The sequence below is a fragment of the Zalophus californianus genome, chromosome 8 (assembly GCF_009762305.2).
Source record: "Zalophus californianus isolate mZalCal1 chromosome 8, mZalCal1.pri.v2, whole genome shotgun sequence".
NCBI classification, from domain to species: Eukaryota; Metazoa; Chordata; class Mammalia; order Carnivora; family Otariidae; genus Zalophus; species Zalophus californianus.
In genome coordinates this window covers 67,292,031-67,313,659 of record NC_045602.1, presented here as the reverse complement: position 1 = coordinate 67,313,659, position 21,629 = coordinate 67,292,031, and the positions used below count along the sequence as shown (strand labels likewise).

The 21,629-nt window shown below is 36.2% G+C and overlaps 1 protein-coding gene across 7 annotated transcripts in view; it reads right to left on the bottom strand.

The window, feature by feature from the left end:
• Positions 1-21,629, bottom strand: part of PSME4 (proteasome activator subunit 4) — a 109,020-nt gene that overhangs the window by 22,463 nt on the left and 64,928 nt on the right. For 6 of the 7 annotated variants that reach the window (XR_003524424.2, XM_027620485.2, XM_027620487.2 and 3 more), the window contains 18 exons: positions 18,851-18,906; positions 17,108-17,164; positions 16,847-16,902; positions 16,656-16,754; positions 14,806-14,868; positions 14,568-14,663; positions 13,055-13,186; positions 10,785-10,994; positions 9,282-9,418; positions 8,273-8,326; positions 7,886-8,015; positions 7,130-7,211; positions 5,518-5,671; positions 4,893-4,962; positions 3,699-3,824; positions 3,065-3,217; positions 1,314-1,418; positions 671-762 (listed from right to left, as the gene is read on the bottom strand). Coding sequence is in view for 6 of the 7 variants with exons in the window: in XM_027620485.2 (XP_027476286.1) it covers positions 671-762; positions 1,314-1,418; positions 3,065-3,217; positions 3,699-3,824; positions 4,893-4,962; positions 5,518-5,671; positions 7,130-7,211; positions 7,886-8,015; positions 8,273-8,326; positions 9,282-9,418; positions 10,785-10,994; positions 13,055-13,186; positions 14,568-14,663; positions 14,806-14,868; positions 16,656-16,754; positions 16,847-16,902; positions 17,108-17,164; positions 18,851-18,906 (1,872 nt within the window). In the remaining variant the exon portion in view is untranslated. The remainder of the gene's footprint in view (positions 1-670; positions 763-1,313; positions 1,419-3,064; positions 3,218-3,698; positions 3,825-4,892; positions 4,963-5,517; positions 5,672-7,129; positions 7,212-7,885; positions 8,016-8,272; positions 8,327-9,281; positions 9,419-10,784; positions 10,995-13,054; positions 13,187-14,567; positions 14,664-14,805; positions 14,869-16,655; positions 16,755-16,846; positions 16,903-17,107; positions 17,165-18,850; positions 18,907-21,629) is intronic. The other variant, XM_027620484.2, reaches the window with a different exon arrangement.

Below are 21,629 nucleotides of genomic sequence, written 5' to 3'. Positions count from 1 at the left end.
ATTTGACAGAGACAGACACAGCGAGAGAGGGAACACCAGCAGGGGGAGTGGGAGAGGGAGAAGCAGGCTTCCCGCCGAGCAGGGAGCCTGATGCGGGGCTCGATCCCAGGACCCTGGGATCATGACCTGAGCCGAAGGCAGACGCCCAATGGCTGAGCCACCCAGGCGCCCCTACTCATTGATTTCTAAGCATCAGAACCTTCCCCCCTAATTAATAACAATAACTTGTTCCTTCGTTACCAGGAGTGCCCAGATTTCCTTATCTAACCTACTACGTTTTTCCACCTCCTTTTATCCCAGCAAGAATATTTTTCCTTGAATGGATTACTGTTTTTTCCTAATAAGGAAGAGTGAAAAACGAGACAATGTGATGAGGAAGTTAGTATTGTCCTGGTATAAAAAAGCCGCTTCCGAGAGGGAGAGGGCTGAATCTAAATAATGTTCGAACTGCTCAGGCTGTCTCCATTTCTACTTCTTCCCAACTGAGAAATAACTCTACTTAGTATCATAAAATTGTACCGAATTGGTTCACTCATCTCTCAGAAGAAAACAATTACATTATCAGGCCTTCAGGAGTGTACACAGTTCACTTCCATTTATACATCAAGAGCAAAGCTGTTATCTTTTGTTGCAAAATCTTTTGTTAACCTTCTAAATTCTTTTTATTTACCATGCATCTACAAAGGATCCTCCTTCACCACTCAATGGTGATTCTAACAGCAGCTCAAAAAGCCAATGAAGTTTCCGGGGATCTCTGCTTTCCTGTGTTGAAAATATAAAATAATAATTACCCACAGGGGTCCTATAATTCTGTATATAAAGCAGATCCTGTTATTTTAGTATTATAAATAAACATAAGGGAAGAAAATCAAAGTAAAACTCGTAGGTCAGTCAAATCCAAGTATTATAGTTCATGTTAGAAAGGCTGATAGTAAGAAAACTGTCGTTAGCTAAAGGGACTGTCTTTAAATGAAAGTATACAAGCTATAGACATATTTAGTGTGGAAAATAACACCTACCTTGTATCATCTGGCTTTTACTATGTGTAAGTTACATTTCCAGATATATGATATGACTTGCCGTTTAATCTAAGAATACATTACCATGATAGAGAAGATGTAATAATCACTTAAGAGTTACCACTCAAGGCTTATTTGAAAGGCTAAACAGAACCATCTTTAATTATATAAGATGACAAAACTATGAGGAAAATTTCAAGACTCAAGAGGTATAATGAGATCTCACAGATTTTGAGTAAAGGTATGGGACAGTTTAAATAGATCAGTTAAACACAAAAAAGCAGCAGAACTTACACAGGATGTTGCTATACAAGTTCCCCAGTCGTTGTAAGTTTCTACCGTAATATTGGACAACGCTGTTCTAAGCAGTGGGCAAAGAAGCTGCCAAAGCTTCTCCACCTACTCAAAATAAAATACATGGGGAAAAGTTAATAATGATACTCAGAATATTTTTCTTCAACTGTCTTTCCCTGGAAATACACACATACAAACACATGACCTGATACTTATTTATTTCTTGGGACACCCAAATAATCTAGGAAAGTAATTTCACCATAGTATCATCATACCCACATATAAAAGTGAATTTTTTTCCCAAAAAATTATTCAGAAAAGAGGAGACACCTTATATGGTTCCTTACAAAATCTCATACTACTGAAAAAATTTTCTTTTAAAAATTCTGAGTAACAAAGTACACTGGAGTGAAACAAAACCTCAATCATTTTGTAAGTTTCATAGATTTATCAAGGTCACTTGATTAAGTCCTAATATAGGAAGCAATGACTTTTTAATACAACTTAGTATTAGCTTGGAGTATCATCTTCAAATTCCAAGTTTTGGATTACTATAAACAGCCTTTAGAAAGTGTTGTTATACAGAGATTGTGAATATATGTGTATACAATGCTTCTCACAGTCTATTGAGAATACAAATCACCTTGAGATCTTGATAAAATGCAGATTCTGATTCATTAGATCAAGGTGGGACCTGAGGTCCTATTTTTCTAACAAGCTCTCAAGTGATGCCCATGCTGCAGGTCCATGGACTGCACTTTAGTCAAAAGGACCTATATAGGACAAATGAGGAGGGAGGGCTTGGGATAAAATTTCCAGTGGTAGCACCAGGCGTTGGTGGCGGTGGGGGGAGGCAGGAGAGGAGGGGGAAAGGGAGGAGAGCAGAAAAGCTGTATCTTAAACAAGTTATAAAGAAAGGAGAGGTGTCCTGGAAAAGAAGTAACTAAAAAATGACAGAGAATGGATGACAAGGATATGTGTGACATGTTTAAACAAAACTGTTTCATGTCATGTGAGCAGGAAAGAAGTAAAAAAGGCAATATTACACATCAACAAATACTTATATCTATTAAGTGATTTGAATATGTAGAACTAAATTAATATATTAAAAAAGCGTTCATAGTCCAAAAAGAATGTGTAACAAGTCTGCCAAAACCAGTGTCTTGTGTCTTTTCTTTGAGGAAATGGTGGCCTACCTTGTAATTTGGTATTCTGGGTATTTTCAGTCTAGTTATTTTCAATCTAGTGCATTTTGCTAAGAAACTAACTTTAGGGCAGGTATGTTAAAACTAAATCTTGCAATTAAGAAGAGGGATAACTAAAAAAAAGGGTGTCAAACTCAAACTGTCTACGAGACCAAATGAATCATGTAGATGAACAAGGAGGCAAAGAGAAGGATTTAATGAGAGGCTAGAGAGTGACTCAGGAAGGGAGAAACCCATGCACAGCACACTAGCCAACTGAGGCAGGGCAATAATGTAGGACCAGTTCCAGGATCTTCCCACTGATTGAATGAGAAAATGAAATCTTTTTTTAGGGTCCTTCCCCTAATGTTGGCAAATAATTCAAATTTTTTAAAAGATACTGAATGTTGCCCATACATCACACACCACTAGTCTGTGACCTATACTCAAAAGCAATATGGAATTTGAACATTTCATGTTTCAAGTACTAATATTTACTGTGTTAGGAATTGCTATATAAATGGGTATTACAGCTTTAACAGGGAACGTACTATACAAATACATCACCTTTTCAAACGTCCAATGCTTAGAACCTCTGATTAAACCAGCTATAATTTCTGCAACACATCGCTGGGTGCTTTCATGTGAATCTGCAACCAAACGTTCTAAATGGGGCTTCAGAACTGGCAGAAACGCATCATCAAAATTTCTGAATATGCCCTATATATATATACATATATATAAAAAAAAAGAAAGTTCTTCAGTACTCAAATGACTATCATCATCTCCATTATAATTATAATACGCTTGTGTTTATTTACTACATTACTACTGTGCTTACAAAACCCCAAGAGTTCTACCCTTTAGAAATGTTTTAACAATGTAAGTTAAAATAAAAATACTGTTATTTTACATATCACAGTAAAATATAATGAATGATATCAAAATTAATAATCTCTCTGACCTTAAAATTTCACACACCTCAAAAAACTCAAATGCATCGTCTTGTTGGTTTTTCTTATACTGCTAATTATAAATGTTAGAGATAAGTACTAAAACGCTTCTTTTTCTTAAAAACCCCTAGACCTTAGGCTAAGATCAATGACTGGCATTAACTCTCACAGCCATTTTAGATGAGAACAACAGATGACCAAACTCAAACTTTGACTTTATGAAGTGGGATATTAAATAACATATTTACCTTAAAGAGGCAAAAACGGCGAGGATTAAACTTATCTTTTCCTTTTCTGTCTTCTAAAGATAGAAAAGTAATTAACTGTTCAACAAATTTAGGATCAGAAAAATGATCAAATATAATCTGTTCAGCCTATAAAGTTAAAAAAAAAACACAACATTCAGGGTTTAAGATCTATTTAAAAACGTGATTCTGAAATGTCAAAATTCAACTGTGAAGTTTTGATTATCAATAGTAGGCTGTTATTTTTGTTTTAAAGAGTTTTTACTTCTCATAGAGGCTTTCAAAAACCAAAATATCTCCTAAAAATGCTAAATCCATAATAGTTGAAAGTTTTCCTTCAGATCTTCAAGTTTGAATTCCATTTCTCAAACTGAATTAAAACCCACAAATGGTCTGCTTGAAAATGGTACATGAAGATAGTACCACTGTGCCATCTGGTGTGTAATTGAGGAAAATATTCAAAACTGTAAACCCTGACAAATTATTTCTATATTTATAAAACATCAGAAGTTAAAAGGTAAACTTTGTTGAATTAGAAAGAGTTAGGGGTGCCTGGCTGGCTTGGTCAGTAGAGCATGTGACTTTGATCTCAGGGTCATGAGTTCAAGGTGCACGTATAACACAGAGCTTACTTAAAAATTAATACATAAATAAGTAAAATAAAAAGCTATGTCATTAACTTAATTGAGAAAGACACTAAAAGTCCTTAACTTTCAAAATGGTAAAGAAATATACTTTACTGAAAACTAAGGAGTTTCGACTTAAATCTACAAACATCTACTTACTGAGTACTCATGATTTACATGTAATAAAAAACTAAAAGGAAACAGCAGCAGCAAGCAAACAAAACCCAATCTCTGCCCCCAAGAAGCTTGTTAGTACACAGAACGCATACAAGAAACATGCAGATAACTATATAAAGCAGTATCCAGGTAAAGTGGGGGTAGTAACATGAGTAACCTTAAATACAAAGACTTGTGCCAACTGGACCTAACAGAATTCAGGGGGCGGGGCAGACAAAAGGGGTGGAGTAAGGGACTCACACATTTACCAGTATTTACTCAGTGCTATCCCGAAATACACTAACGGGGGAAAAAAAAACCCCATGAACTCAGTTTGAAATGAATCAGAGGCCAAAAGTAAGATGCACGAGAACCAGGGGTAAGTGTTTACACATAGTGAAAATGGAATGCTTACCTCTGTCAAATCCTCCCTGCTTCTGCCAAGCTTAGGCTGCTCTTCCACACCAGCATAAACAACCATATTCCTACAAAGAGTTTATATTTGTAATATATACAGAAAAAAACAAGAGAGCTTAATGGAGAGAAAGCATTAGAAGGCACTTTTAATGAACTCTAGTCAGATGCTAAGTTTGGGGATATGAGTACATCACTAACAATCTTGGCCTTAAAAATCCATCAGGTCACTGTGTCCTAATGACATAAGTCACTGGAGTCAACAATAAGAGACAAAAGTATTTCTCTGGGCTGGTTTAGGCATACGTAGTACCGACAGGTAAGCATATAATTTAGGGCAGCTATTCATAAACTCCTTAGAGGTATAATGGTGGCAAGAAGAAGTCTGAGAGTTTCAGTGGAATTACAAAGAATGAGGCAGGACTGAGGCATAGCACTGGCAGGAGCAAAAGAAAAAGAGGAAGAAGGAAGAAGAAAAAAACTAGAGATTGTGTGTTTTTGGTGGCAGAGTACCTCCACATCTACTCCAAGTGCCTCTGAACCTCTCCACAAATCCAAAGTGATAAAACAAATTACATCAAAGATAAGCTGTTTAATAAGACTGTGCACGGCAAATTGGAACTTACTGAGGCCAGCTGTAGTATCCCCAGTGAGTTTTTTCCACAAAGCAGCTTGACTCCCATTCTTTTTTGGTTCTTGGTATACTTTTGCTATCATAATGCAACCAATGATTATCAGGCCTATCACCAGCAAGAATTTGGGTAGGTTTAGAATATCCACCTTAAGGGAAAGACAATTATATATGACAAACTTAAAAATATCCATGCAATAACTGCTCTCAACTTTCAATCAATAGTACTGGTGTGACCTTGTCTTCATAACAAGATTACCAAAATTTGTTCAAGGCAAGACCACATATATATGATGCATTATCCACTAATGGGATAATTATTTGGGGAAAAAAAAAAATCAAGTATGATCCATACTTCATTCCCTTCACCAAAATTTAAAGGATTAATTTTGTTAAAACTCTTTAGATGTTAATTTCAGGCTTAAAGAGCTCAAAGAATTCCTTCCCATATATTCTTCACCCAGACGTCCCAAACTTTTAACATTTTACCATGTGTACTTTGACGTTCTCTCTACATATGTATGGTTTTTTTGGGAACCATTAAATGCTCATTTAAGATGGGACCTACAAACCTGTGTTTCATGAGGATAAAGCAGGATCAGGGGCCCCTGGGTGGCTCAGTTGCTTAAGTGTCCGACTCTTGATTTGGCTCAGGTCATGATCTCAGGGTTGTGAGACTGAGCCCTGCATCCAGCTCTGCACCATGTCTGGAGCCTCCTTAAGATTCTCTCTCTCCCCCTACCCTACCCCTCTTTAAAAAAACAAACAAGATAGTAGTAGGGAGTATAATGAAAGTCCTTCCCACATTTTGTTAACACCATTTTATAGTGTTCCCAAATGAAGATGGTGTTGCATAGCTACACTCCCCTCTCAAACATGGGGTAGGGGTGGACTGAAGATAGCTGTTTGAATATCACAGAAGTTACCAGAGATAAAAAATGCGGTAGCCAGAGGAATAAAAATGACATTCTCACCCCTCCCAAAATCAAGTTAGTTCATTATTTTTCATTAGATTACTATTCAGAAAATTTAATAATACAGTAAGGTATAAAGAAGAAAATTAACCTTGCCTCTAAACCTATATCCAGAGAGAAACACTTAACATACTGATATATTAATGATAATGGTCTTTGGTAATTAATGTTAATTTTAAGTCTCTGAAACACAGTTTGATAAATAACTAGCATAACTGCTTGGTTGGTGAGGTAAGTAAGTTGATCACATGTTTGTAGAGAGTGTGCAAAAGGTACATATATTATGACGACGGAGTCCGTCTAATTTTTTTTTATTTATATTTTTTAGTAATCTCTACTCCCATTGTGGGGTTCTAACTCACAACCCCAAGACCAAGAGTCGCATGCTCTTGCTACTGAGCCAGTCAGGCGCCCCAGAGTCCGTCAAATTGTATAAATACTTTTTATCACTAGTTTTCACTAAGTCAACTGTTTTTCCCTTACAATATTCATACTTTGTGTGCTGAGATCTTTCTATACCTCTATATTTTGTATCGAAAAATATTTGAGCTCAAGAACTATTAATTTATCCATTTCAAAGAAGCTTCCCCAGTTTGGCTGAGAAGCATATTAATTACATTTAGTAGTACTTACTCATTTCATACGGGTTGATGGTCAGCTTTTTGTGGGTTCTTTTGAGCTGCTTAAGAATACCAGCCACAGCTGAGATTGCCATCTAGAAAAGAAACAGGTAAAGTACATGTGTTAACATTTTTAAATTCTTGAATGGTTGGTTGCCTGCCTCGAACAAAGCAGCAGCTGGATTCCGCTTCTTTCAAAAGCAGATTAACTACCTCACCTGTTGACATCTGGCAGCACACCTACAGGAGTGCTAAATCCGAATTGGAATGAGTCACTTCCAGTTCGAACTTTCATCCAAGCTAGTCTGCCTAGAAAACTTCGATCCTTCCTTTGGTAAGCCAGTACCTGCTCATTCTTCAATTCTCAGCCTAGAATCTTAAAGGTCTTTCTCTAATGCACCAGGCTAGGTCAGCCCCATCTTGCACTCCAGCTCGAACACTTCGTGACTAAAACCAAAAAGTTGTATCCTCCCAGAGATCTTTCCCTTCCTATAACACTTCACACCTGTCATTAATTTTTCAAAGTCAGGATTTCCCATGAATCTATAAACTTGTTCCCTGCTGTAACCCCAGTGTTGAAATGTACAGTGCCTGAATATGTCCTGATATACTGGTTGGATGAATTATTCTTATCTCTGAACCAACAGTGATAAAATTCCAAATCAATACACTTCAAGGCCTTTATTAAGTGTATCCTGCGAAGACTTTAAAGGCTTCAGGTGGGTAAAAATTCTCGAATTCAAGACTGTAGCTACAATAAAGTATCTACCTTTCGAACTACAATTGCATCATGGTTGAGATTCTCAACAAAAAAACGTATGGCACGAAGAGGTAACACTCGGTCATCTCTCAAAAGTAGAGACAGAAGCCCAATGCCTATATGTTCAAATTTCCAAGGCCTGAAAAGGGGAAGGAAAAAAAAAATCACAAACGTATCACTCACAAAACCACTTTTAGAAGAAAACTGTATTTGAAACATTATGTTTCCTAAGAATATAGGCTTACTGATGAGCACCACTCCAATCATTAGGCCCAAAATTCATGAATCAGACTATTAATTTTTTGAGACACAGCCATTCATGGCTTTCAGGACAGAAACCTCCTATAGTATTTAAGGTAAAAGCTTTTGAGAATTTAAAAAAAAAATAGCACTTACAGATTTCTCTGCTCCACACCATCTAATAAAGTGTTTACCAAATTTTCATAGTTCCTTAAAAAAAAAAAACAAAAAAACAAAAACCAAACACTTTAGGTGAGGTATTGTTTTAATACAGTAGTAAGATGAACACCAAATAATGTAACATAAATTCAAATTCTAGCCAAATTCACCCCGCTCTATGTGTTATCACCAGACTATAAAAGGCCTGGTGAGAACCAAGCCAGCGTGGAAAGCAGATGGGTGAAGAGAGACTGTGGGGAAAAGAACATAAAGGGCCGAGAGAAAACAAAAAAAGGTGTTAGGTACACTGAGCACCTCAACTGTCTCCAAGCAGATATTCAAAAGTAAATCTGTGAGTAGTAATCAATTAGTTAGACGTGGTCTACCCCTATGGCACTCCAGGTGCACATGTAGTAGGGTATAATGTAACAGTTCATTACTTCTACAGACATGTTAGGAAAAAAATAATAAGCATATTCATAAGACAAAGACAAAATCAAGCCAGGAAGGCTCCTGCTTGAGTGTTATCACTGAAGCACTGAATTGCTTGGGTTCTGAAAACCTAAAACAAGTCTTTTTTTTTATTTCATTTATTTGAGAGAGAGACAGAGAAAGAGAGAGAGAGACAGAGAGCGCACATGAGCAGGGGTTAAGGGCAGAGGGAGAGGGAGAAGCAGACTCCCCGCTAAGCAGGGAGCCTGATGAAGAGCTTGATTCCAGGGCCCTGGGACCACGACCTGAGCCGAAGGCAGATGCTTAACCAACTGAGCCACTCAGGTGCCCCTAAAAGCCAGTTTTTAAAGACAGTTTTAAGATGGTATATTCCACTTCTGTAGCTGAAAGCGACAATCTGGGACCTTCACAATAATGATCTAACATGTTGTATTTTTTTCAGAATCACTGCGTAAATCTCACGAGGTATATATGGCGCATCTATATCTCAGAGATATTCAAAATCTGCTACTCATAACGCTATCTATCTTGAGAAGTAGGCGTTCATAATTACCTTAGGGCATCAGCATTCTTTTCCTGTTGGCGTTTAAGTCCTTCTTTAATTTCTTCTGAACTAAGCATTGTCTGGTTGGAGGAGGGGGTTTTTGATTGTTGAAGTAATTCTGCTATTTCAACACAGGCCTTTGGAATCTTATAAAAAAGAAAAGCGAGGGCACAAAATGAAGTACTGACACCCGCCAGAACACAGAGGAATCTTGACAACGTTATGCTGAGTGACAGGAGCCAGATACAAAGACCACGTGATTCCATTGATATGAAATGTCCATAATAGGCAAATTCACAGATAAGGCAAGTAGATTCCTGATCTCCAGGGTCTAGGGATGCTGGGGATGGGAGTCACTGTTCCTGGGTACAGGCTTTCTTTTTGAGCGAAGGCTGCAGAGCCCAGGGAATATACTATTGTGAATATGCAATATACTACTGTGTTATATAAGGGTGAAATTTTTGTCATGTGAATTATGTACTAATTTAAAAAAACTTTAATTAAAAAAAAATTTTTTTTTAAATTTTTTAAGTAATTTCTACACCCAACATGGGGCTAAAACTCACAACCTCAAGATCAAGAGTCACATGCTCTTCCAACTGAGCCAGCCATGCTCCCCTCTAAAAAAACCTTAAAAAAAAAAAAATTATTCATTTATTTAAGAGAGTGAGCAAGAGAGAGAGAGAACATGAGGAGGGGTGGGGGGAGGCAGTGCAGAGAGAGAAGAAGAAGCAGACTCCCCACGCAAGCGTGGAGCTTGAGCCTAGGACCATAACCTGAGCCAAAGGCAGACACTTAACTGACTGTGCCACCCAGGCACCCCCAAAAAACTTTTTTTTAAAGAAAGCATAATCCAAGGCGCCTGGCTGGCTCAATCAGAAGAGCACATGACTCTTGATCTTGGTTGGGATTGTGAGTTTGAGCCCCACAATGGATGTAGAGATTATTTAAAAATAAAAATCTTAAAAAAAAAAAGCATAATCTAATGACAGCTGCAAATAGCACGACTGTTTTATAGAAAAGGAATAGGTTTTAAAACCAAGGATGGGTGTCAAACACAATGGCCTTAGAGAAGAGGGCAATTCACTGGCACTCACACCACTTTCATCCATCCTCAGTTATGATGGATATGTATGCATCTGCTACATCTCCCCATACAAGCACCAGTGATACACGTATTCTTTACTTTCTCATTTGTCAAATCATCCTATTTTAATTTTCATCACTATAAACTAAAATGAACCTTATGGTCAAACTTTTGTGACTTTGGCTAGTAAGAGTGACCTCCTAAAATATAATCAACTCTTCAAAAAATGAGGCCATGGATATATAGACAATCATGGTAAATGCAACAGTGTAATAGCCCTTTGTTGCCTCTTGGTAGAAAACAACCAAGCTCTCTCCTGGCCATGCTCCAAATTCATAGTGATTACTAAAGTACAAACAGGAAACAGAAAGCTAATACTAATTTCCACTAAAATCTGAATTAAAAAAAAAAATGGTTTTGCTCACTGAAAAATCCAAGCCAATTGTTTCATATTGCCGATGAATCTTTTCTGCAAGATCATCAAACAGTCTCACTATTGATGGCTTTTCCAGGGACATCGCTTTGCTAAGTCCAGAAGAAACAATTGCTGGCCAAGTCTGTACAATACAGTCCCAATCATGAAGGTTTGCCAAACATACACCACTGTGATTTCCAAGGAGACAATACAAGGCACCCTGCAGGAAAAAATAATACAGGGAATAAGAGGCACTGTTTGGCTGTAGCCAATTCACTTACATCTTTTTAAATGTACTAAACACTGATTCTTTAAGTGCTTGACACTGGTTAGTAAAATAGGTTCACACATTTAACATGTTACTTTCAGAAACCTGAACTTGACATTTAACTGTCATCCAGTAATATTTTCCCTAAGTCATCTAATAAAGGGTTAGCTCAAAGAACACCTATGAATAAGATAATACAGAAATTTAAGGCTGTTGTTTTTAAGGATAGAGCTTCCATTCCAATTCTCTTCTACTACAATTATATCACAAAAGCCACAAACATTTGCCACTCTTTGCATTTTAGGGGCATGTTTGGTATAATTTCTAAAATCTGATTGTTTTCCTAAGTATATTAAAACTAGGTTACTTAACTATACTGTACGCTTTTTACTCATAAAGGCTCTATTAATCAGAATGATACCGCATTTTAATGAAAAGAGCTATTATGTTATTTTCTAAACATTCACCCTAACTCAATTCTGATCTGGCTTATTACCCACTGTGTGCTCTACTCCTCTTTACAGGTTCTCATAAGGTCACCAGTAACTTTGATTTTACTGACCTAATAGACATTTTTTAATTTTGATCTTACTTGACCAATTTGATTGTGTCCGTTTAAACCTCTCCCAACTTGTTCAACAATATACAACCTTAAGAGTCAGATATTCCACAACGCTCTTGAATTATACATCCACATTGGAGGTCAGCAAATTTTTTCTATACAGGGTCAAATAGCAAAAAGTTGGCCATAGGGTCTCTGTTGCAACTACTTATCAATGCTCTTGTGGCACGAAAGCAGCCAGACAAAATACATAAAGGCATGGATGTGGCTGTGTTCCAAGCAATTTCACTTACTAAAGCAAGTAACTGAGCCCAAGCTATAGTTTGTGGACCGGTCTTATAAGCCAACTTCAAGAACATGTTGTCATCTTAACTCTCTCCAGAAAGCAAATGAAAGCAAATGATACTGCTAAGTTTCCCTTCTCTCAGGGAAAGATCTCTCCTTGGCTTCTGTAACCTCTCGTATCTTGGTTATCTTTCCGATCTTTCCCTTCCTGGTTACTTCTTCTTCGTGGGGTCCTAATGGAGTCTTCTCAATTCCTGCCCCCCTGGTCCTCTTTCCCTTCTCACTCTCCTCCTCTGCACTCTTACCCGTGCCCAAAGATTTCAGTTCTCATCAACACACACTGAAATGGTGTGCTGTGCTGAAATGATGTCCAACTACCTACTTGACACCCCTTTTTGTTTATAGGAAATACTTCATATATAACTTGTCCAAACTAATTCATCTATTCTCCCTTTTCTCTTCCTCTCTGATGTACCCAATAACCAGCTGTATAACCCGGAACCTTAATAATTTTGATACCTTTTTCTCAGTCCCTTCATATTCAACCACCAAATCTTACCAATTCTCCCTCTTAAATCACTTTCTTCAGTCAACCCACTTCTATCTGATAGCATAAGCATTATGTTTCACCTATACACTCCTGCACCCCTGTGAGATACACTATTTTCCTTATCTTGCGTCATTTCCTTCCTTCTGATCTACTCATACAAACTCTCACTCAGTTGCTCAAACTTACGATATTTCTTCATGTCTCATGCCTTCCAACATGCTGTTTACATTACTCTAAACCTTTTGGTCTTTCACCCCCCTCTCCTATAGGCCAGCTAGGCTCTTTATCCATTGCTGCTCAACTCAAACTGCAGCCTACATTTTCTCCCCATCGTAACACCAATCATAAACACAGGTAAGAGTAAATAATTAGGGAGAAAAAAGAGACTATGTTTAAAGGTGTAGGGTACTGATGTCTTCAATTTATTGTGAAATACATAAAAAAATAAGATGGACGTAAATATATGTAAATGCATTTATCTATATGTCCAAATATAGCAAAATATTAAATACAGAATCTGAATGGTGGACATATGGATGTTTATTGTAAAATTCTTTCAACTTTCTGTATATCTGAAAATTTTCATAATAAAAAAAAACACAAAGAACCCTATACCTTGAACTGCTGTTGTGTGACATCTTGTCTATCAGGCCGTAAGAACTCCAAAACCAGGGGAATGATATCTCTGCAACAGAAGTTATATGCGCCCAAGGCAGCAAAAAATGTTTGCTGAGCCTTATTTCTGACCTGAAGAAAGTATTATTAACAAAGGACTTTATTACATAGCAGGCAAACAACAAAAAGTTTCTAAATAAATTACCAAAAACAAAATAATTTAAATAGTGTTGTAACAGAAAAACATATCAAAGCACATACCTTAACAAAAACAAGTAAATTATTATCTTTTTACCAAAAGGAAAGCACATTACCACCAACCACATCCATGGTTTAGGTTATACAGCTTCAAATATTTTTTATAAAGGAGAGACTGAACAGAACTGATATGCATTTGTCCTGTAACATAATCAGCAGACTATTTAACTTTCTATTCTGTTACTTTTGATGAGAAGAGTTAGATTTTCTCTTGTATTTAGGCAAAGAAAATCAAAGACTTTCTAAAACCCCAGAAAAACTTTACCTTTTCAATGCAAACTGTAAGTAGAGCCCGTATGTTTTGAACCCAAACAAAAGATTCAGTATAAGATTATAATCCATGAACTAAATTGTAATGAATAATAACTAATTACAGTAAAAGTGACACACTGTACATATTTCAAACTCTTTAGGTGAAATCTTTGAGTTAGAGACTAGTGTCCTAACTTACATTATTTATTAAGGATAGAATAATTAGCTATTCATGAATTTTGCTTTTCCAGTTCTCTGTGCTTGGAGGTCATCTCTTGGTCCTTTGCTACCTTCAAGGATGGACCCCATAATTCATATGGTAGCAGGTTGCTGAAACCCAAGCATAACATGTAGGAGGAATTATATAGCCTTTAAAGACTGGCGTTCACAATGTGATTTGATTAAGTGGCAGCAACATTGCACTAGCACTATCTATCAACTTTACATTTAAAAAAAAATTTGAGGGACGCCTGGGTGGCTCAGTCGGTTGACCGTCTGCTTTCAGCTCAGGTCGTGATCCCAGGGTCCTGGGATTGGGTCCTGCATTAGGCTCACTGCTCAGTGGGGAGTCTGCTTCTCCCTCTGCCTGCCGCTCCCCCTGCTTGTGCTCTCTCTCTCTCTCTCTGACAAATAAATAAATAAAATCTTTAAAAAAAATTTTTTTGAGAAGCAATAACAAACAGTAAAAGTAAACATTATTTTTAAAAGACTACTAAAATTAGCTTGAAAATATTTGTAATTTGAAAGGTGCATTCTATGCCAATAAATAGTAATAATAATAATTATTATTTTAAGTAGGCTCCATCCAGGGCTTGAACTCATGACCCTGAGATCAAGACCTGACGTGAAATCAAGAGTTGAACGCTCAACTGAATGAGCCACCCAGGCACCCCACCAATAAATTATTAAAACTTCCTTGTATTTGAAATGGGGCTATTTAGATTGCATTGTAATAAAACAGGAATGTGGGGCAGGGGACGGGGGTAGAGGGGACGAGCCTTACCTGACTGTATGAACTTGTAGATAAACGAAGAAGATCTCGGATCATATCTTGATGTATCCTTTTGTATTCACAACCCTCAACAGTCAGTGTTCGTAGCTACGAAAAGAAAACAATGTAAAATCAAATCTCCCAAGTTTTTACTAAAAAGTTCATTTAATTATGAAGTAACACAAATAATTGCATATTCATCTGGAAAACTGTCATTTAAAAAAGTCATCATGATTTTAAAGAGATTTACCTCATGCTGCAACATTACTCTGTCAATCAACAGTGCTCTGATATGTTGCTTTTTCCCATGGAGCTAAAAGGCAAAGTAGAAGACACGTCAACATTGTCCCTAATTGACTGCATCCATGGATTACCCTGAATCCCTTACTGAAAAATTTTTACTGAACTGTAGAGGTTCACGCTGGGCTGGTGGAGGTATTTCATTTATTCTGAAGTGATCAAGCTTACATTAAAAGATACTATTTCAATTAATTTTATGGCTAATAGTAGAAATATCCCCTTTAAATAGCTCATCCAACACCCTGTTTTTCTCTGGTAGTTTATTAATGGATCTGCATGGGAGAGGAACTGAGCTGGTCCTTATTCAGTCAAATACTGAAAGTACAAAAAGAGACCACTAAGAAAATTGCTTGACTCTGTTGTATTTACAAAGAGCCTTTCCAGGTAACTGTGTATGTTTACTATAGAATATAATACCTTTTACTTCTCTAAAAATTATCTTTTATGGTCTCCTCTACCACCCAATCTTCTACCTGGTCAATGAAGGCAGATATCTGGAACTCAAGAGACTGCTTCTCTTTCACACCTTTATCTCACTAATCATCAAGTCTCTACAAATTCTTCTTTTTCAAAACACCTTATTCCATCCTAAGGCCAGTGATTTGATTCAGGTTGCATTTTTCCATCTGGACTACTGTGATAGTTGCTTCCAGTCTCTATCTCTTACTGCTGTTTTTTTCCTCATTGGTGATTAAAGACTGATCTTTCCAATATTCAGATCAGATCTACTTCAGAACCTTTAATGACTCTTCCATGCTGAATATAAAACTGAAGCACTTTCTGGGGATAAAACTGTGAACAACCTGGGGGCACCTGGCTGGATCAGTCGGAAGGGCATGTGACTCTTGATCTCGGGGTCGCTGAGTTCCAGCCCCACACTGGGGGGTAGAGATTACTTAAATAAATAAATAAACTTAAAAAAACAAAAACAAAACTCAGACTAAAAATGACCTAGTTGCCTCCGGCCTTTTCTGCCCTATAGCCACTATTCCCTAATGCATGCCCTGTTTGTATGTCTCCCTGCCCTTTTACACGCCATTCCCTCTAAAATACGTAGTGACCCCTTGCCTAAACAATAAACTCCTACAACCGTTTGTTTGTTTTTTTTTTTTAAGATTTTATTTATTTATTTGACAGAGAGAGACACAGCGAGAGAGAGAACACAAGTAGGGGGAGTGGGAGAGGGAGAAGCAGGCTTCCCCGCAGAGCAGGGAGCCTGATGCGGGGCTCGATCCCAGAACCCTGGGATCATGACCTGAGCCGAAGGCAGATGCTTAACGACTGAGCCACCCAGGCGCCCCTCCTATAACCTTTTTAGACTCAGCTTCCATAAAATCTCCTACAGTGTTCCTACAGAACACTGCTATCAACATCAAATGGCTGGCTTAAATATTCTTTCTTCCATGCTCCTGAGAAGCTTGTACTGACTTCTCCTGGACACAAAGATAACATAAGAGCTATTTTTCTGAAATCTCCATAAAGTGAGATGCTTTAAATCCATGCCTGTGGACAATTCCTCCTATCTTTTATTCCCTCAAGTTCTTACAAGGCAGCCTGCCACATTATCACACTCCAAATTCCCAATGAGAGTTCTCTCCTGGAAACTCACAGAAGAGTTTGTAAGAGGAAAACATTTCCCCAGGATTCTTTTGATTATACCATGATATAATATTTGAAAATCTATTTTTACTTACAGGGAAACTTCCTCTGTATGCTGAACAATCCCTAAATCAAGTGACTATGTCAATATTATACACATTTTAAAAAATTAATTCAGAGTTTTTAGGTGAAAATACTGACCCGGTTTTCCATTGATTTCTTTACTAGGTTAAAACTTTTCCAACGGGAGTCAAATTCATGCTTGTGAGATCCCTGGAACTGCAAGAGGTCTCCAATAATCTGTGTCAAAGAATTTCAAATTTTGTATTTATAAGCATCATGTCAAAACTAGTCACATTAATAATCATGCAACTATTAAAGGATAACTGTACCTTTATGATAAGAAACAAAGACTTGGTATCATCTTCCGAATTGTTAAGTATGTGGTCTATAATTGAAGAAAATGGATTTTGGTTAAAATATTTTGAATTACTACAGCACTCCTGATATATCAGTTAAGAATCTATTAGTTAAGGAAAAAAACATTGCCTGATATTCCACTATTTAGAATTTAAAGTTAAGTAAAAGCACATATGCTAAAAATTCCTAAATATTTATTAGTAAAAATAAGTTAAATGCATATATGTACTTACTAAGAAGTTTCCTTATGACCCTAGCAATTGCTTCTCGGTGGTTCTCTCTGGATAGATCTATTTTTTAAAAAATGAGACAAGGCATTTTAAACACACTGAATCCTCCCCAGCTGTTGAAGCTTACTTATGTAAACAGTTTATGTCAAGAATAAATCATGTAATCCAGGAAAAAAACCAAGTGGGTCTGCCTTTTTCATAAGCTGGATTAGTGTCTAAGCATGATACAGAGTAATTTTTAAAACCTTCACATTTACAAAGACCTGCTTATAAAATTTTCTTGGGTAGGAAAGGAGGAGGAAGAAAAAAAATCTTTGCTAGTATTTCAAAGTCCTATTCACTACTTAGAGATCATAAGTGCATAGGATTCTTTAACTGGTTATGGGTGGCCCAAATCAAGCAAACAAAAATTACACCTTAAAGCAATTAATCTATGCAATTAATTCCACTGTTAATCCAACAATACGGAAATGTACTCTGCCTCTGCACACAGAAAGCAACCAAATATTTACCTAGTCCAATTTCTACCTTTTCTTGGCTATTCTTTTATATAAATAATTTTCCAGTTTCTCCAGGGAAAGCAAAGATAGCTATTGTGTAATTAACTAATACTCATTTTATATATGAAAAAGAGACTAGGAAAATTCTAACTACATATTATTCCATTTAAATTCAATTAATTAACATATACTGTATTATTAGTTTCAGAGGTAGAGTTCAGTGATTCATCAGTTGCATATAACACCCAGTGCTCATTACATCACGTGCCCTCCTTAATGCCCATCACCTAGTTACTCCATCCCCCCACCACCCACCTCCCTCCAGCATCCCTGTTTGTTTCCTATAGTTAAGAGTCTCTTATGGTTTGTCTCCCTTTCTGATGTCGTTTTATTTTATTTTTCCCTCCCTTCCCCATGATCCTCTGCTTTGTTTCTTAAATTCCACATATGAGTGAAATCATGGAATTCTTCCCTCTTGAGTCATTTCACTTAGCGTAATACCTTCTAGTTCCATCCACGTCATTGCTAATGGCAAGATTTCATTTTTTTATGGTTGAGTAATACACACACACACACACACACACACACACACACACACACACACACACACACACCAGATCTTCCTTATACATGCATCTGTCGACAGACATCTGGGCTCTTTCCATAGTTTGGCTATTGTGGACATTGCTGCTATAAACATTGGGGTACAGGTGCCCCTTCGGATAACTACATTTGTATCTTTGGGGTAAATACCTAGTAGAGTACAATTGCTGGGTTGTAGGACAGTTCTATTTTTAACTTTGTGAGGAACCTCCATACTGTTTTCCAGAGTGGCTGTATTAACTCTTTTTTTAATTCCTTAAATTCAACTTAGTTAACATATACTATATTATTAGTACCAGGGTAGAATTTAGTGATTCATCAGTTGCATATAACATCCAGTGCTCATTATATCACATGCCCTCCTTAATGCCCATCACCCAATTATCCCTTCCCCCCACCCACCAGCCCTCCAGCAACCCTCAGTTTGTTTCCTGGAGTTCAGTATCTCTCATGATTTGCCATCCTCTCTATTTTCATCTTATTTTATTTTTCCTTCCCTTCCCCTATGTTCATGTTTTGTTTCTTAAATTCCACATACAAGTGAAATCATATGGTATCTGTCTTTCTCTGACCGTTTTAACTCTTGTAGAGTAACTGACAAAAACTGTCCATACAAGATTTACTCAGATTAGAATTTACATACCATATTCAAGTCCAGTATACAATTTTGTCTCTTCCAAGGACACCATACTTGGTACCCTGTATAAAAACAAGAGTGCTTGCATTTATTAATAATACCAATGAGAAGGATTAAAGGGAAAAGTGTCATTGCTAGAATGTTTAAATCAAAACAAAGATGATGCTCTTTTAATAAACAGATTTCTCATCTTCAATATGTCAACTCTCTACTCTGTCCTCCTGATGATTAATACTATCTGTTTCAGTCAGGACAATCTTACTCATCTTAAAGAAAATGTTAATTCAATTTAATGACTTTATGGGGGAGAATTCACCACCCAAATAAACGTAATAATGATATTCAATATTCAAGTGTAAAAGCTTAAGTCTGATGATAAACTTTTATATATAATTACACAAAGAAAAGGCAGCTTTATAATGGTATAATAAAGGTTAAAACTGGACACCAAAAATTCAAGTAAAATTTTATTGTAGAATATATAGCAGACAAACTTCTTTAAATAATCATTACCCCTCCTCTAAAAAACCACCCAAACTGCTCTCTCCTAACACCTGCAGTTAAAATGCCATTACTTTCTTTTGAAGATGATCAGATATAAAAACACTGCATTTCCTAATTAAAGATCTGCCACAAAGAATTATGTTAACAGAACAAGACCCAGCTAGTTAAGTTCATTAAACAATTAAAAGTCACTTTTAAGGTATGTAAGAACAGATTTTACTAGGGAATACGAACCTTTATATCTGAAATCTAAATTTTTTCAATGAAAAATACAATTTTCAACATTTCAAAATACAGTATCAATTCAACAACTTTTTATACAAAAGGATAATACTTTCTAAGAGGAAGAACACAGACACAAATGCCAAGAAAATATGGGGTAAGCTTATCCAATATAAAGCTAATTAGTTATAAAAAGAAATTTTATAGTGATTGATTATTCATCACTCATGAACTACACAGCACTTGTTATGAAGAAAAAACTACTTTTAAATCAATATACCCCCATCTATATTGTATTTTTTTAAGTTGAATTAAGTAAGTTATCTCTATCTTAATATTTGGTAGTTATGAATTCTTGGATTTATCTAAATGGGTAATAATATTAAGATGACTAAACTGCCAATTATTTAACTATGTTCCTCACCATAATCTAGGACCTAGGATGGCAAAGATACTGTCTCGTGTTTCAAACCAAGCCTACAGAGTATAAACAAAGAATGGTTATATTTTATAATATAAAATACTAATTTGCTTTTCAGAGACTTTGAAGTTCAAATTCATAAAATTTCGTTTTCATTCTATAAAGCTTCAGCCTTTGGCAACATCTTGCAAACTTGCACATTCTGTAAAACTGTGTATGATTAAATAATATATATGTATCCAGAATCTAGTCAGTTAAAAATAAAATCAGATTCCTTTACAATGAACTTCAAGAAGTCCAACATCTCTACTGAAATTAGATTTCACCACCGAAGAGAAAAAGACTGTGCTAAAACAGTAACAAGCATAAAGGCATAAGACCTTTAACCCCACCCACTCATCCCTCCTTCCCTATTAGAGCACAGGAAAAGGCTTGCGATGAGCTATCACATGAGCATTGATGTCTCCTCGCTGCTGCTGTAAACATCAGTAGTTGTGTAGTTAAGAATCCTACTGTACCTTACCCAGTCTGTACCTAGTACCAAATAATACTGAACCAAGCATGCATTTTAATTAGTCATAAAATTGTTCTTACAAACATAAAAAAGCAACCACAATAGTGAGCTATTTTGAATTTTTAGTGTGTGTATACACACATAAAACCCTAGCTATCAAACAAAAAAGACTATCCAGTTGGGAATTTGAAAAGTTTTGCTTGTATGCCTTTCTGACTCTAGTAATACCAATATTATTAACACTGTAATCACATTTAAAAGTGAGTCTCATCTAAGAGCCTTGATGCTTATTTTTAAAATTCATGTCTCTCTGAAGTGTTTCCCTAACAGAAAATCTGAAGATTATTGCTGATTTACAAGTGTTTTAACATATCTCAACCTATATGGGATTTTGAAGTATTAAAAAGTACATATTTTAAATAAACCCAGCTTAGGCTTTCCTTTTGAAACGTGAATTAAAACACATCTTTCATATCTCAAGTGTACAAAAGACATCTGGTTAGACATATAGTTCAGCTTTATTTGTTCTTATCCATCACAAAGTCCTTTTATGTTTATTTATCTAAGACTCAGTTTTAATAGAGCCCTTCTTCTCTAACAAATTAATTAAACTCTGATTGGATTGACAGGTTTCACACTAAATGTTTCTCAGCAAGTGTTAATACATATTTATACTAAGTATTTCCTCTGGGCTTTAGAAGAATAATTTTCTAAAAGAAATCTCTATACATTATCCAAGTAAGATTTAGGATTGTATCTTTTTGTGGCCACACCAAGTATATGTGTGCTGCCCTATACCTTGATACTTAAAAACTGCTCTTGTCACGACTTCTGGTTATACACAGAATCTTAACTGAACATATTTAAAGTGCCATCAACACTTACAGATGTGAGTTCTGATTTAAAGCTATAGTAGCAATATATAGAATTTAGATCAAATACCATCACTGCCCCACTACAAGTGAAATTCATTTTTCTCATTCACTGGTCCATTTTACAAACAGTAATAATTTGAACTCAGGAACTAAATAAAATTCTGATAATTCCTACACGACATATTTTAAATAATACCATTTATATAATAATAAAGTTAAATCAGCTTCAAAGCACTAGACAGCACCAGG